This window comes from Dreissena polymorpha, chromosome 13 (genome assembly GCF_020536995.1).
Source record: "Dreissena polymorpha isolate Duluth1 chromosome 13, UMN_Dpol_1.0, whole genome shotgun sequence".
Lineage (NCBI taxonomy): Eukaryota > Metazoa > Mollusca > Bivalvia > Myida > Dreissenidae > Dreissena > Dreissena polymorpha.
Window position 1 is genome coordinate 48017997 of NC_068367.1, and position 13403 is coordinate 48031399.

At 36.9% G+C, this 13403-nt stretch overlaps 2 protein-coding genes across 3 annotated transcripts in view; one reads left to right on the forward strand and one right to left on the reverse strand.

Annotated features, from left to right (window-relative positions):
• LOC127854644 (von Willebrand factor A domain-containing protein 2-like) overlaps positions 1-13403 on the forward strand; it is a 205609-nt gene that overhangs the window by 53677 nt on the left and 138529 nt on the right. The gene's annotated exons all lie outside the window — the stretch shown is intronic.
• Positions 1-13403, reverse strand: part of LOC127854805 (uncharacterized) — a 127638-nt gene that overhangs the window by 10542 nt on the left and 103693 nt on the right. For both annotated transcript variants that reach the window (XM_052389855.1, XM_052389856.1), the window contains 2 exons: positions 2939-3085; positions 1667-1777 (listed from right to left, as the gene is read on the reverse strand). In XM_052389855.1, the coding sequence (XP_052245815.1) occupies positions 1667-1777; positions 2939-3085 (258 nt within the window). The remainder of the gene's footprint in view (positions 1-1666; positions 1778-2938; positions 3086-13403) is intronic.

Sequence of the window (13403 nt, forward strand, 5' to 3'; positions counted from 1 at the left end):
CGATGACATGATAATTAGACTTTGTCTGCAAAGGAAATGAGACCATTTTTTGAAGGCAGACAATGCTTTTATCTTCCTGACTTTACAAACATTATTTTGGCAGGGAAAGTGTTACAGGACATATTTCTAGCTGTCTTAGTACTGGTACACCTTCAATTCACTATATATATAGGTTTTTATAACTAACAAATAAATTGACACATTTTACATAGACATTTCTATATTATCTGGAACAAAGTAACCAGTGATACATTTGTATTGACAAAACCTCCTACAGGATTCAACCTAATAAGACAATTTACTTTGAAGTTAAAATGCTTGCCAACATGTGAACAATTATGCAAATTCAATGGCCGTTGTACCCAATCTTTATTTAGTTTTTTATGGTCACGTCATATTCTTGCATAGTCTGTCCATTAGTTGAGCCTTGATCTGGAAAAACTAGGTATAATGCATTTGTGTACAATGTCTTCCCAGATTAGCCTGTGCAGTGTTGACTCTTTCCGCTTTAATAGAAGTTTTATTTAAAGGAAGTCTCTTGTAAACAAAACATTCAGATGGAAAGTGTCCTCCATGTAGTGTTGTGCCAGATATAGGGACATCTGGGACAACTCTTAACACACATGAATTGTGTCTTGTTCTGAGAAAACTGGGCTTAATTCATGTGCGTAAAGTGTCGTCCCAGATTAGCCTGTGCAGTCCGCACAGGTTAATCAGGGACGACACTTTCCGCTTAAACTAGATTTACGGTAAAAAGGGACTTCCTTTAAACGAAAAATACCATTAAAGCGGAAAGTGTCGTCCCAGATTAGCCTGTGCGGACTGCACAGGCTAATCTGGGACGACACTTTACCCAAATGAATTAAGCCCAGTTTGCCCAGAAGGAGGCTAATTCAAGCCTGTAAGCACCTGATATTGGCATATGTCTTAGGAAACATGCACTTCTGTGATGACTGTGGAAATTCAGTAGAGTTTTTGCAGGCAATTTTTTTCAAAAGAAGAATTACAGGCATGACTTTTAATTGGAAAGAAAACTCATTTTTAAGATGATGGTTGACAAGAGCTTGTAGGAGAATGGTATTATGGATAGTGACTCAATAGACTCAATACTATCATAGCAAAGTCAAAAGTTTGTGTGAGTGTTATCATAGTGCCAATAAACCTAATGCCATCCCAGTCAAAGTTTGTGGGGCATTTCATTACATATTGCCAATAGAAGCAAAAGACTCAGAGCAAAAAATTAATCTGTGAGACCTTGGTATTTCATGACTTATTGAAAATAGACACACTATACCTTGAGAGAAGAGTAAATAAGAGGAAACATAAAACAAGGATACAAACTTCTGGCCATGAGTGTCTGACCTGTTGTTTGAATACGCATTGACAGATTTTTCCCCAAAAATCAAGGGGCCGAACACAGATTTAAGGGGCCATTTGCTTGTGGACCAATGTTATTTTTGCCCTTATAATGTTTCACCACAGAATTACATAAGATGTGTTTGAATAACAAAACATTATGTAATTATTTGCCATAATAACATAAAATCATTATTTGCAAACTTTACTAACATTAATTAACAATCAGAAACACGATTAACTGTTGAATCTTTCACTATGCGCAAAAGCAGATTTATAACAATTTATATACAGTTTTTTGACTGACTACCTTGAGAGCAAAGCCGAAGTCTGTTGGAGCGTGGTATTTCTTCTTCCAGTGTATGCCTGTATATAGCTCCACAAACTCAAACTGTACGAGGCAGGTAAGGTCTTTGGCTGACTGAAAACAGTAATCAGTGTTGGTACTTTAGCAAGTGAACTGCGATCCACTCTGTCTTAACCCATTTATGCCTAGTGGACTCTCCCATTCTTCTAAATTGGATCAATTTATTTCCTAAATTAGGGATTTCTAGTATATTTATTTCTATATCGAGGGGTGAACGGGAGACTGGTGTAACTCATATTAAATAAAGAAGAAGATACTGCAGTTTTCCGTTCAGCCCTCGATATTTAGAATATTTCTTACCGAAATTCATTTAAGCAAACAGCGCGAACCCTGATGAGACGCCGCATCATGCGGCGTCTCATCTGGGTCAACGCTGTTTGCCAAGGCCTTTTTTCTAGACACTAGGCATAAATGGGTTAATCAATAGATCCTCACTCAATGAGAATTTTTTTAGTCATATCTTGCTCATGTACACTGCATAAAGAAAACATACTTAAAGTTTTAATTTAACTAGCTCTACATGAGAAATTCAGACGTTATTTGAACTGTACAATTATAACATTTTATGAGGACATATGAACAGACTGACAGATTAAGTGAATCCAATATGCAGAGGGACAGACGAACCAAGGTAATGACTCCAATATATGCCTTCCTGCAGGAACATTAAAACTATGATGAGCCTCGTTTTGGCATTAAACATGTTTAATGCATGTGCATAAAGTGTTGTCCAAGATAAGCCTGTCTGCACAAGCTAATCAGGGACACGCTTTAAATACTGCCTTAACACGATTATCCAAAAGAGATAAAACGTAAAATACCATTAAAGCAGAAAGTAATGTCCCTTATAACCTGTGTGGACTTCAGAGGTTAATCCAGGATGTCACTTTACCTAAATACATAAAGCCCCATTTTACCTGAGGGAGGGTCAAATACATTTGAAAACAACTGTTGCCCGTAGGGTTGTATTAGAGCCCATAAACTTACAATACATTATATTCCAAGTCAACCTTGGTGGTCTTGCCTTTAGGTTTGTACTAGAGCCCAGAGGCCTAGAAAACTTTCTATTCCAAGCCTACCTTGGTAATTTTGCCTGAGGGTTTAATTAGAGTCCAGAGGCTTACAATACATTTTATTACAAGCCTACCTTGGTGATTTTGCCTTAGGGTTTAATTAGAGTCCACAGGCATACAGTACATTCTATTACAAGCCTACCTTGGTGATTTTTCCCTTAGGGTTGTAGTAAAGCCCCGAAGCACGGAGCACAAAGAAGTACTTCTTCCAGGCCTTCTTGCCGTCTGACTTTAGGTAGAGGACGCCTTCCACCTCTGGTACCCGGCTACCACCGCATGAGAAGAAGTCCTGAAAACACAGTGATGTTATACTGTTTATCATAGGTCTACTTACACGTATACTGTCATGTACCTTATCTATATTATATATCTATAAATATTTATTACAGTATGAACTTGATCATTAACCCTTTGCATGCTGGGAAATTTGTCGTCTGCTAAAATGTGGTCTGCTGAATTTCTAAAATTAGCATTTTCTTCGATTTTTTTTCAAAGAATACTATCAGAATAGCAAACAGTTTGGATCCTGATGAGACGACATGTTCTGTGGCGTCTCATCTGGATCCAAACTGTTTGCAAAGGTCTTCAGAATATGGTTCCAGCACTGAAAGAGTTAAAGGGCAATTTTATGTGGCGGCCCTGTTAGCTTATTTAGGAGAGAACTAGCCCTGAAAGCGAGATGTCTCAGGTATGAGTCTCAGATTTGTTCACCTCTGGTACCCAGCTACCACTGCACGATAAGAAGCCTGAAATCACATACTGGTCATACTGTTTATCATATACCTACATATATTATACACATTAATATGTATCACAGTATGAACCGTGGTCATGAGTTTAACCTATTTATTTTAGCTTGATTGAATCAAAAGCTGCAAGCTAATTGACACACTCTTGAGTCAGTTTCATGGGTAGAACCAGTAATAGGTGCGTCTTTTGGGTGTATCTAAAGAAATCTCTCACAATGGGGATCAAAACTTTGACCTCCCGGTTGGTGGGTGAATACCATATCCACGCTATGGCAACTACTTGGTCATTAAAGGGAGAACATTTGCCCTTATAGCAATATGTCCCGGTTTTGAGGCAAGACTGCCTGCACAATTTGTCCTGTGAAATATTCTAACTAAAACCATTTATTGGCTTTTGTGGACTGCAACAACATCTTTGGTGAAATGGACAGCATTTCATTTGCATTTCTTTGGTTGCAGATAAAATTGGACAATCTTTCAATTGTTATGAGTTTAATATAACTATAATCTAGTTCTCTGACTTATGTATTATTTTAGAATGTAATACCCCCATTATAATCGAGCCCATTCTGGAGTAAGTAAATCAATGACCTGTTTTCAAAATCACGTAACATTTATATTAAATTCTCATATTGTTTGGTCTATTATTTCACTTTGCCTAATCAATTAGACAAACACATAATGTACAATACAACACTTCAATAAAATAAACATGCTCACTATTTGCCTCGGCAAAACGGCAGACTGTTCTAAATTTAGAAAACAAATATACAATCGAACAACCAGAACAGAATAGCAAGCAAGTCTCTCACGATCCAAACCAATTATTAGTTAAAATCGTGTGCCAAAAATCAATTGTATAGCTGTAGTTTGCATTGTGAACGGTGCATATCGTGATGATACTGAAGCATCAGACTTCAAGCATTATTTCCATCCCAAGCAAACTTCCTCCACCAATACCCAAGGATAACATTTCAAATCTAGCTTACATGCCACTCAAATGGCTGCAAAGTGACTCTTTGTTCAATGTTTATGCATTAAATTAAGTGAATCAGTTGCAAGTTGGCCTCTTAAATAATTGATAATATGTCACCACAAAATGGAGTCCAGTGAACATGTTGTGTGGTTTAATGTATGGTTTTACAATTGTCTTCATTTTTGATGTAGCAAAATCGACATCCATCATGGGTGAACAGTGCCTTACTACATATCATTTAGCGAAAAAATAAGTTGTTTGCTGCAACAAACCAGACTGACACTAATTTTTTTGTGCCAATCAATTGTTTGTTCAGGCTTATTTTTTGATAATTTTTTCTAAATGCCTTTATCTATTAGGTTGGCAATCATGTTTGCTACATTCCAACATATATGCCAAATTAAGTTCTAAGTCAGTAAAATAACCTCAAGAAATAATAAAATATGAAAAGATTCTGCATGTGATTGCATTTTCTGTTTAAATTCAACGTCTCTAAAAAGTAAAAAGACAACTACCAAAAAAACGTTTACCCCACATACTTTTTCCCTATTTTTTTGTAATGGTTGTGGAGAAGTGGAAAAAAATAAAAGTTTTTTATCAGCCTAAATACTAACACTCTACTTAATAATTGCAACAACTGAATCTATATAATAACTTTTTTCAAACAATCCCTTTGTTAACATTAAGTGACATTGATAACTTTTTTAAGAGGATGCACAAAACAGTCCATGTTACAATAAGCCTTGTCACAGAAAATATTTTACCAACATTTCTTTTAAAATCTTGCTGTCCTATATTGCACAATGGAGTAATGATTTTGCGTCATATTATGAATAAATGATACATAACAGGAAAGCCAAGACTGATGCTTCACTGAAACAGTGGCTCAAATTTAGGCCTTCATCATGTCTGAATCAGGAACTTAGACACAGTTTATTGTTTTATAGCTGTATTATTTACTCACTGTTATCCAAACATTATTTAATACTACAAGTTCATGATTGTTGAGATTTTCAATACATGTGTGATTTTGTGTGTTTTTAATCATCATTACTTGCAGCGACCTTGACAAATACCTAAAAAAACTTTGTAAAGAAATAAGCCCCATAAAATCCACAATTATTGGAGATGTGTGTTGTTTCTATGGAAAGTTAAGAATGATTGTCAGCAGCAACAACAGTTGAAGTAACACATATTTCACAGGTGTATTTTTCAATTTTTACCAACAGTTTTGTTGCAGTTTAATACAACAAGAGGGCCAAGATGGCCCTAGTTCGCTCACCTGAGAGGAGTCCGTTCATTCAATCTTTACCTAATGTCAAACTTGACCTAGATATTGACCAGACAAACATTATGGTTAAGATTCATCATTATTGAACCAAAACTCTGGCGTAGGGAGTGTTTTTGTTTTTGTAAGATTTGAAATGGTGACCTATATTTTGAGTTGACCCCCCTTACCAAACATCAAACTTTGCTTACAAGGAATTGTATAATATAATGAAAATTTTGACAATCTAAGGGCAATAATTATGGCATTAATTATGTGATTTTGCTCATCATCAAACTTGACTGAGATCTTTCAGCAACTTTGATAAAGAATGCTTGAGAAATGTGAATGCTAGAGTGTTTACAAACCAAATGTGGACGGACGGACAGCGGACGAAGACCAATCCTAAAACCCCGCCTGAGCAATCAGGTGAGCTAAAAAGTGTGTTTCACCGATCTGAGCCATTTTCCAACTTGTCCAAGAAATCAATAAAACCAATGTATTGACTAAGTTTCACGATGATTAGGCAACAAATGTGACTTCTATAGTGTTCGATCACAACGTTTCTCTCTACATAGTCACATAAGGAAAACTGCCCCACTCCCCTGGCAGCCATGTTTATTGACCCATCGGGACCATTTGCAAACTCATCTGAGTATATATAAAACAAGTTTCATGATTATTGGGCGAAAAATGTGACTTCTAGTGTTCACAAGCTTTTTTTACTATATAAATATAAGAAAACTGGCCCCCCCCCCCCCCCGGCAGCCATGTTATTCGACTGACCGGAACCATTTATCAACTCTCCTATCAAGGAAAAAATGTTCTGACCAAATTTCATGAAAATTCTAGACTTCTAGAATTCATGACTTCTAGAGTGTTCACATGTTTTCACAATATACATATAGAGAAAAATGACCCGCCCACTGGCGGCCATGTTTTTTCACCGATCTGGACCATTTTCAAACTCGTCCGACATATCAATAAAACCAATGTTTTGATTAACTTTTATGATGATTGGGCAAAAGTTTTGACTTCTCGAGTGTTTACAAGGTTTCTCTATAGCCATATAAGAAAAACTGCCCCGCCCACTGGCAACCATGTTTTTCAATGGACCGGAACCACTTTTGAACTCAACCAACATATCATTAAGACAGACATAAAGACAAAGTTACATGAAGATTGGGCATTAAATGTGACTTGTGCAGTGTTTACAAGCTTTTTCTTTTTTTATGACTTAGTGACCTTGTTTTTGACCCAGCATGACCCAGTTTCAAACTCGATCGAGATATCATTGGGACTAATCTTCTGACCAAGTTTCATGAAGATCGAACAATAAATGTGGCCTCTAGAGTGTTTACGAACAAATGTGGACGGACGACGGACAAAGACCAGTCACAAAAGCTCACCTGAGCAATCAGGTGAGCTAAAAACAAGAGCTGTCACCATAGGATGACATATGCCCCCTATAAACGCTTTGATAGAAGTTATAGCATTTTTCGAAACCTAAACGCAGATTTCGAAACCTAAACACGGACCATAAGTTCAAGGTCAAGGTCACAGGGGTAAAAAAATTGTGTGCATATGGAAAGGCCATGTCCATATACACATGCATACCAAGTATGAAGGTTATATCTCAAGGGACAGAGAAGTAATGAGCATTTTTCGAAACCTAAACGCAGATTTCGAAACCTAAATGCGGACCCTAAGTTCAAGGTCAAGGTCACATGGGAATTTTTTTTTGTGCAGATGGAAAGGCCCTCAAAGTCACAGGGGTAAAAAATGTTTAGCGTGTGGAAAGGCCTTGTCCTTATACACATGCATACCAAATATGAAGGTTATATCTCAAGGGTCAAAGAAGTTATGAGCATTTTTCGAAACCTAAACACAGATTTCGAAACCTAAACATGGACCCTAAGTTCAAGGTCAAGGTCACAGGGGTTAAAAATTGTGTGCATATGGAAAGGCCTTGTCCATATACACATGCATACCAAATATGAAGGTTATATCTCAAGGGACATAGAAGTAATGAGCATTTTTCGAAACCTAAACACAGATTTCGAAACCTAAACGTGGACCCTAAGTTCAAGGTCAAGGTCACAGGGGTAAAAATATGTGTGCGTATGGAAAGGCCTTGTCCATATACACATGCATGCCAAATATGAAGGTTATACATGTATCTCAAGGGACATAGAAGTTATGAGCATTTTTGAAACCTAAACGAAGATTTCGAAGCCTAAACGCGGACCCTAACTTCAAGGTCAAGATCACAGAGCTAAAAAAAATTGTGCGTATGGAAAGGCCTTGTCCATATACACATGCATACCAAATATGAAGGTTATATCTCAAGGGACATGGAAGTTATGAGCATTTTTGGAAACCGTAATGCAAAGTGTGACGGAAAGACGAACAGATGCACAGAGTTGTCTCACATGTTACATGACCTTAATTCATGATTGTTTGCAAGCCTTTTTACTATATAAATATAAGGAAAACTGCCCCGTCCCCCTGGCAACCATGTTTTTCAACAGACTGGAACCATTTTCAAACTAAACTCGCGTATCTAGGAAACAAAAGTTCTGACAAAATTTCATGAAAATTGGGCCAAAAATGTGACTTCTAGAGTGTTGACATGTTTTCACAATATACATATAGAGAAAAATGCCCCGCCCACTGACGGCCATGGTTTTTCACCGATCTGGGCCATTTTCAAACCCGTCCGAAATATCAATAAAACCAATGTTTTGACCAACTTTCATGATGATTGGGCAAAAATTGTGACTTCCAGAGTGTTTACAAGGTTTCTTTATAGCCAAATAAGGAAAACTGCCTCACCCACTGGCGGCCATGTTTTTCACAGACTGGAACCACTTTTGAATTCAACCAACATATCATTAAGACAAACATTTTGACAAAGATACATGAAGATTGGGCATGAAATGTGACTTCTACAGTGTTTACAAGTTTTTTTTCTTTTTTTTGACCTAGTGACCTAGTTTTTGACCCAGCATGACCCAGTTTCAAACTCGACTGAGATTTCATTGGGACGAAGCTTCTGACCAAGTTTCATGAAGATCGGACAATAAATGTGGCCTCTAGAGTGTTTACGAACAAATGTTAACTGACGGACAGATGGACTTACGACAGACAAAGACCGGTCACAAAAGCTCACCGGAGCAATCAGGTGAGCTAAATAAGCCACAAAAAAACAGAACATTAACTACCAGATAATTATTATTTTAAAAAAAGAATGGCCAAGTGATATCCATTTCTTTTATGACACTTGCATGGTTCCTTGATGGCTCGGTTCCATTTATCTATTCACAGTCTATTTGTTTCTGACAGTTTCATACTGGGAATTTGGATACTAACAGACTGATTGAACAAACAATTTGATAATCACAGTTTTTAAAATTTAGAATGTCATTGAACCCTTTCCCCCATAAGAAGTCATTACACAAGTTAAAATGGCTTTGGCAACCAGCATAAAACCAGAACAGCCTGCGAGTAACTCTCAGTCTGTTCAGACTTTATGCTGTTTGCTGCTCATCAGTATCTAAGGGTAGGAAATGAAGCCTTTAAAACTTTAATTTAGTAAGAAAGTTCTTAAATTAAATATAACTTTCTAAGGGACTACAAATGCGTCAAAATAGGTATCTAAGATGTAAAGGGTTAATCAAACAAAGTAATCCATGAAAGAAGTCTGTTTAGACAGAGCATGAATCACAGCTCACAGCTGTTGTTGATTTTAAATTCAAAGAGTGGAAATCCAATGAAATTGTAAACATATGCCATCTTGCCCACTTCAATAAGCCAAGTTCCCATTTACATTTTGCCGGTCTGTAATCTACAAGTGTCTCTACAAGAAAACATTGCATTGGACAAATCGCTGGAAATGCTATTCCCACGAAAATCCATTATAACTGAAGTTGTAGAGGGATAATTGGTTTTATCTGGAAAATATCAAAACAATAAATGTTTGTGGGACAGAAAGAACTTCCTTTTGCGTCATAAAAGAAACTATACAATAAATTAATAGAAAAATAAAAACACCCTTGATACAAAAATACTCTAAACAGGTTATACCATATTTTTTTTCATAATCGCGCGAACCCTGATAAACACCATCACCCTCCCCAATTTTTATTTTTTTAAATAGTCACTTCATACATGCTTGAGTGGGAGGGGGGGGGGGGGGGGCAGTCAATAACAAATAGTAGAAACAATATTACCCTGACCATTTCAACAAAATGACATCAGCCTCAGGAAATATACTTAACTCACATGACAATTAACAATCGTCTACACCACCAGGAAGAATACTGGCCACTGCAGTTTATTTTCATGGCAATGTTTTATCTGTATTTAATACTTGTTTAGTTATTCTTCCACTCTTATTATTAGCCATTATGAAGTTAAAACAAAAGATGTGTTTGCCAGAAACACAATGCCCACTAAATGCGCTGCTTTGAAGCCATATATTTAACCTTGAAGGATGACCATGACCTTTCACCACTCAAAATGAGCAACTTTATGAGATACACATAGCATGCATGCCAAATAAAGTTGCTATCTTCAATAATGCAAAAGTTATGACCAAGGTTAAAGTTTTGGGACAGAATGACAGAGTGACAGAATGACTGACAGACAGGCCAAAACCAATATACCCCCAATCATTCGATCCATGGGGCATAAAAAATGTCAAACAATTTTCTATAAAAACAAGAGCTGTCTCCATCGGAAGACATATGCCCCCCAAAAAAGCTTTTTCGAAACCTAACTGCAGATTTCGAAACCTAAACGAAACCCTAAGTTTAAATTCAAGGTCAAAGGGGTCAAAATTTGTGTGCGTATGGAAAGGCCTTGTCCATTTTCACATGCATACCAAATATGAAGGTTACATCTGAAGCCACATATAAGTTATGAGCATTTTTCGAAACCTAAACGCAAAAGTGCGACGGACAGACAGACGGACGGACAGTGCAACTGCTATATGCCACCCTACCGGGGGCATAAAAAAAATTCAGTTTTGATATAGGACAATAACAATCCAACATGCACAACTTCATAACATAAGGATTTATTTTTTTCTATGATTCAAGGGCCGTAACTCAGGAGTGTCCTAGTCAATTTGGCTGATTATTAAACTTGACCTAGATCTTATGACCTTACACATTTTCATGAAGTGTGGCGGAGATCCTATGAAATGTGCTCGAGTTATTGAGCGGAAAAGAGAAAAACCACAATTTTTCGATGATTCAAAGGCCGTAACTCAGGAGTGTCTGGGTTAATTTGTCCGATTATCGAACTTGACCTAGATGTTATTGCCTTTCACATTTTCATGAAGTATGGTAAAAAAACAATGACAATTGCTTGAGTTATTGAGCGGAAACAAGAAAAAAATTACGATGATTAAAGTAACTTGGGAGTGTGTGGGTCAATTTGGCCAATTATCGAACTTGACCCAGATGTTTTTACCTTAAAAATTTTCATGAAGTTTGGTGAAGATCTGATGACAATTGCTCGAGTTATAGAGCGGAAAGGAGAAAACCCCCAGTTTTACGATGATTCAAGGGCCGTAACTCAGGAGTGTCTGGGTCAAATTGGTCGATTATCGAACTGTTATTGCCTTACACATTTTCATGACGTTTGGTGAAGATCTGATGACAATTGCTCGAGTTATTGAGGGGAAATGAGAAAAAAAACAATTTTACGATGATTCAAGGGCAGTAACCCAGATGTGTCTTGGTCAATTTGACCGATTATCAAACTTGACCCAGATGTTTATGCCCTACACATTTTCATGAAGTTTGGTAAAGATCTGATGACAATTGCTAGAGTTATTGAGCGGAAACGAGAAAAAAAACCAATTTCACGATGATTCAAGGGCCGTAACGTAGGAGTGTCTGGGTCAAATTGGCCGATTATCGAACTTGACCCAGATGTTATTGCCTTACACATTTTCATGAAGTTTGGTGAAGATCTGATGACAATTGCTCGAGTTATTGGGCGGAAACGAGAAAAAACCCAATTTTACGATGATTCAGGGGTTGTAACTCAGGAGTGTCTGGGTCAATTTGGCAGATTATTGAACTTGACCCAGATGTTATTGCCTTACACATTTTCATGAAGTTTGGTGAAGATCTGATGACAATTGCTCGAGTTATTGAGCGGAAACGAGAAAAAAAAACCAATTTTACGATGATTCAAGGGTTATTGAGCGCAAACTAATCTGGACTAATGGACTGACTGACGGACGGACGGTGCGATTTTAATATGCCCCCAGAACCTATGTTCTGGGGGCATAAAAAATCACAAGAATGAAAAGCAAGAAACTCTGGTTAAAGGTCTTATAATATTCCATATACTTTCTATGATATTGTATCTAACAATCCAGCCCTGTCAACAAATCAACAAAACTTGACACACACAAAACATTGACATTATAATTTAAACAACATTTTTAATATTTAATTATCCTAACCTGCAAAATGAAAAAGCTTTTTTGAATTACTGATAATAATGCAATCTTCCAGGTTACATAACACAACAAGGGACAAAATTGTCACTAAACCAGGTTTTCAATGTGAAAAAAAGTCTAATAAAGGGAGACAACTCAACCTGAATCGATTGTTTCTAATTAACCCCCTTTGTTTTAAAATAAATCTATTTTTAGTTGTGGCGACCTTCACCTTGGAGATATTGACGTAATTCTTTCGTGCGACACACCGTCTCATGATGGTGAACAAATGTGCCAAATGATTTTAAAATCTCACAATGAATGACATAGTTATGGCCCAGACAAGCTTATTTATGTCCATTTTTGACCTTTGAACTCAAAGTGTGACCTTGACCTTGGAGATATCGACGTAATTCTTTCGCGCAACACATCGTCTAATGATGGTTAACAAATGTGCCAAATGATTTTAAAATCTCACAATGAATGACAAAGTTATGGCCCGGACAAGCTTGTTCCGACCGCCCGCCGACATTCCCCAATCTAATAACCAGTTTTTTCCTTGGAAAGTGCAGGAGCCTGTTTCTAGAGAGTTCCTATTTTTCTCTTTTCGTTAAAAAGTCCTTAAGGGATCATACACTTGTTGCCTTATTTTCAGTACCCTATTTCTGTCTGCAACATTTTGGTGCATTTCATTAAAAACTACTTTTAAAGATTAACATTTGGGTTCTATTTATTTAAGTACTACGTTTTTGCCGAAATCTCACTGCCGAAACCCTGTTTTGTTAGGTTGCTTGCATTTGGGCGAATGGGATTTTCTTAAAAGTTTACTGACATATCTTTGTTATTCCAATTTTCGAAAGAAGACATATTCATCTTCAAATTGATATTGGGCTAGCACAATCTGAAATAAATAAATAAGGAAAAAACTGCCTTGAAAGTTAAAAATGGGATACTTTAAGCCTCGGCATTTAAGTGTAAACGCGCCTGCCTTTTAGTCCTTCCTTAAAACGCATTTGATACAAAACCACAATAATGTTTGTCATTATTTATTCCCCACCAAACAAAAACATTAGAAAACAATTGCTTTGTTTGGTGCTGTATTGAACATTTTAAAGTTCATGAGAATCTTTCTCACAGGAAATGGAATGAGTTCAT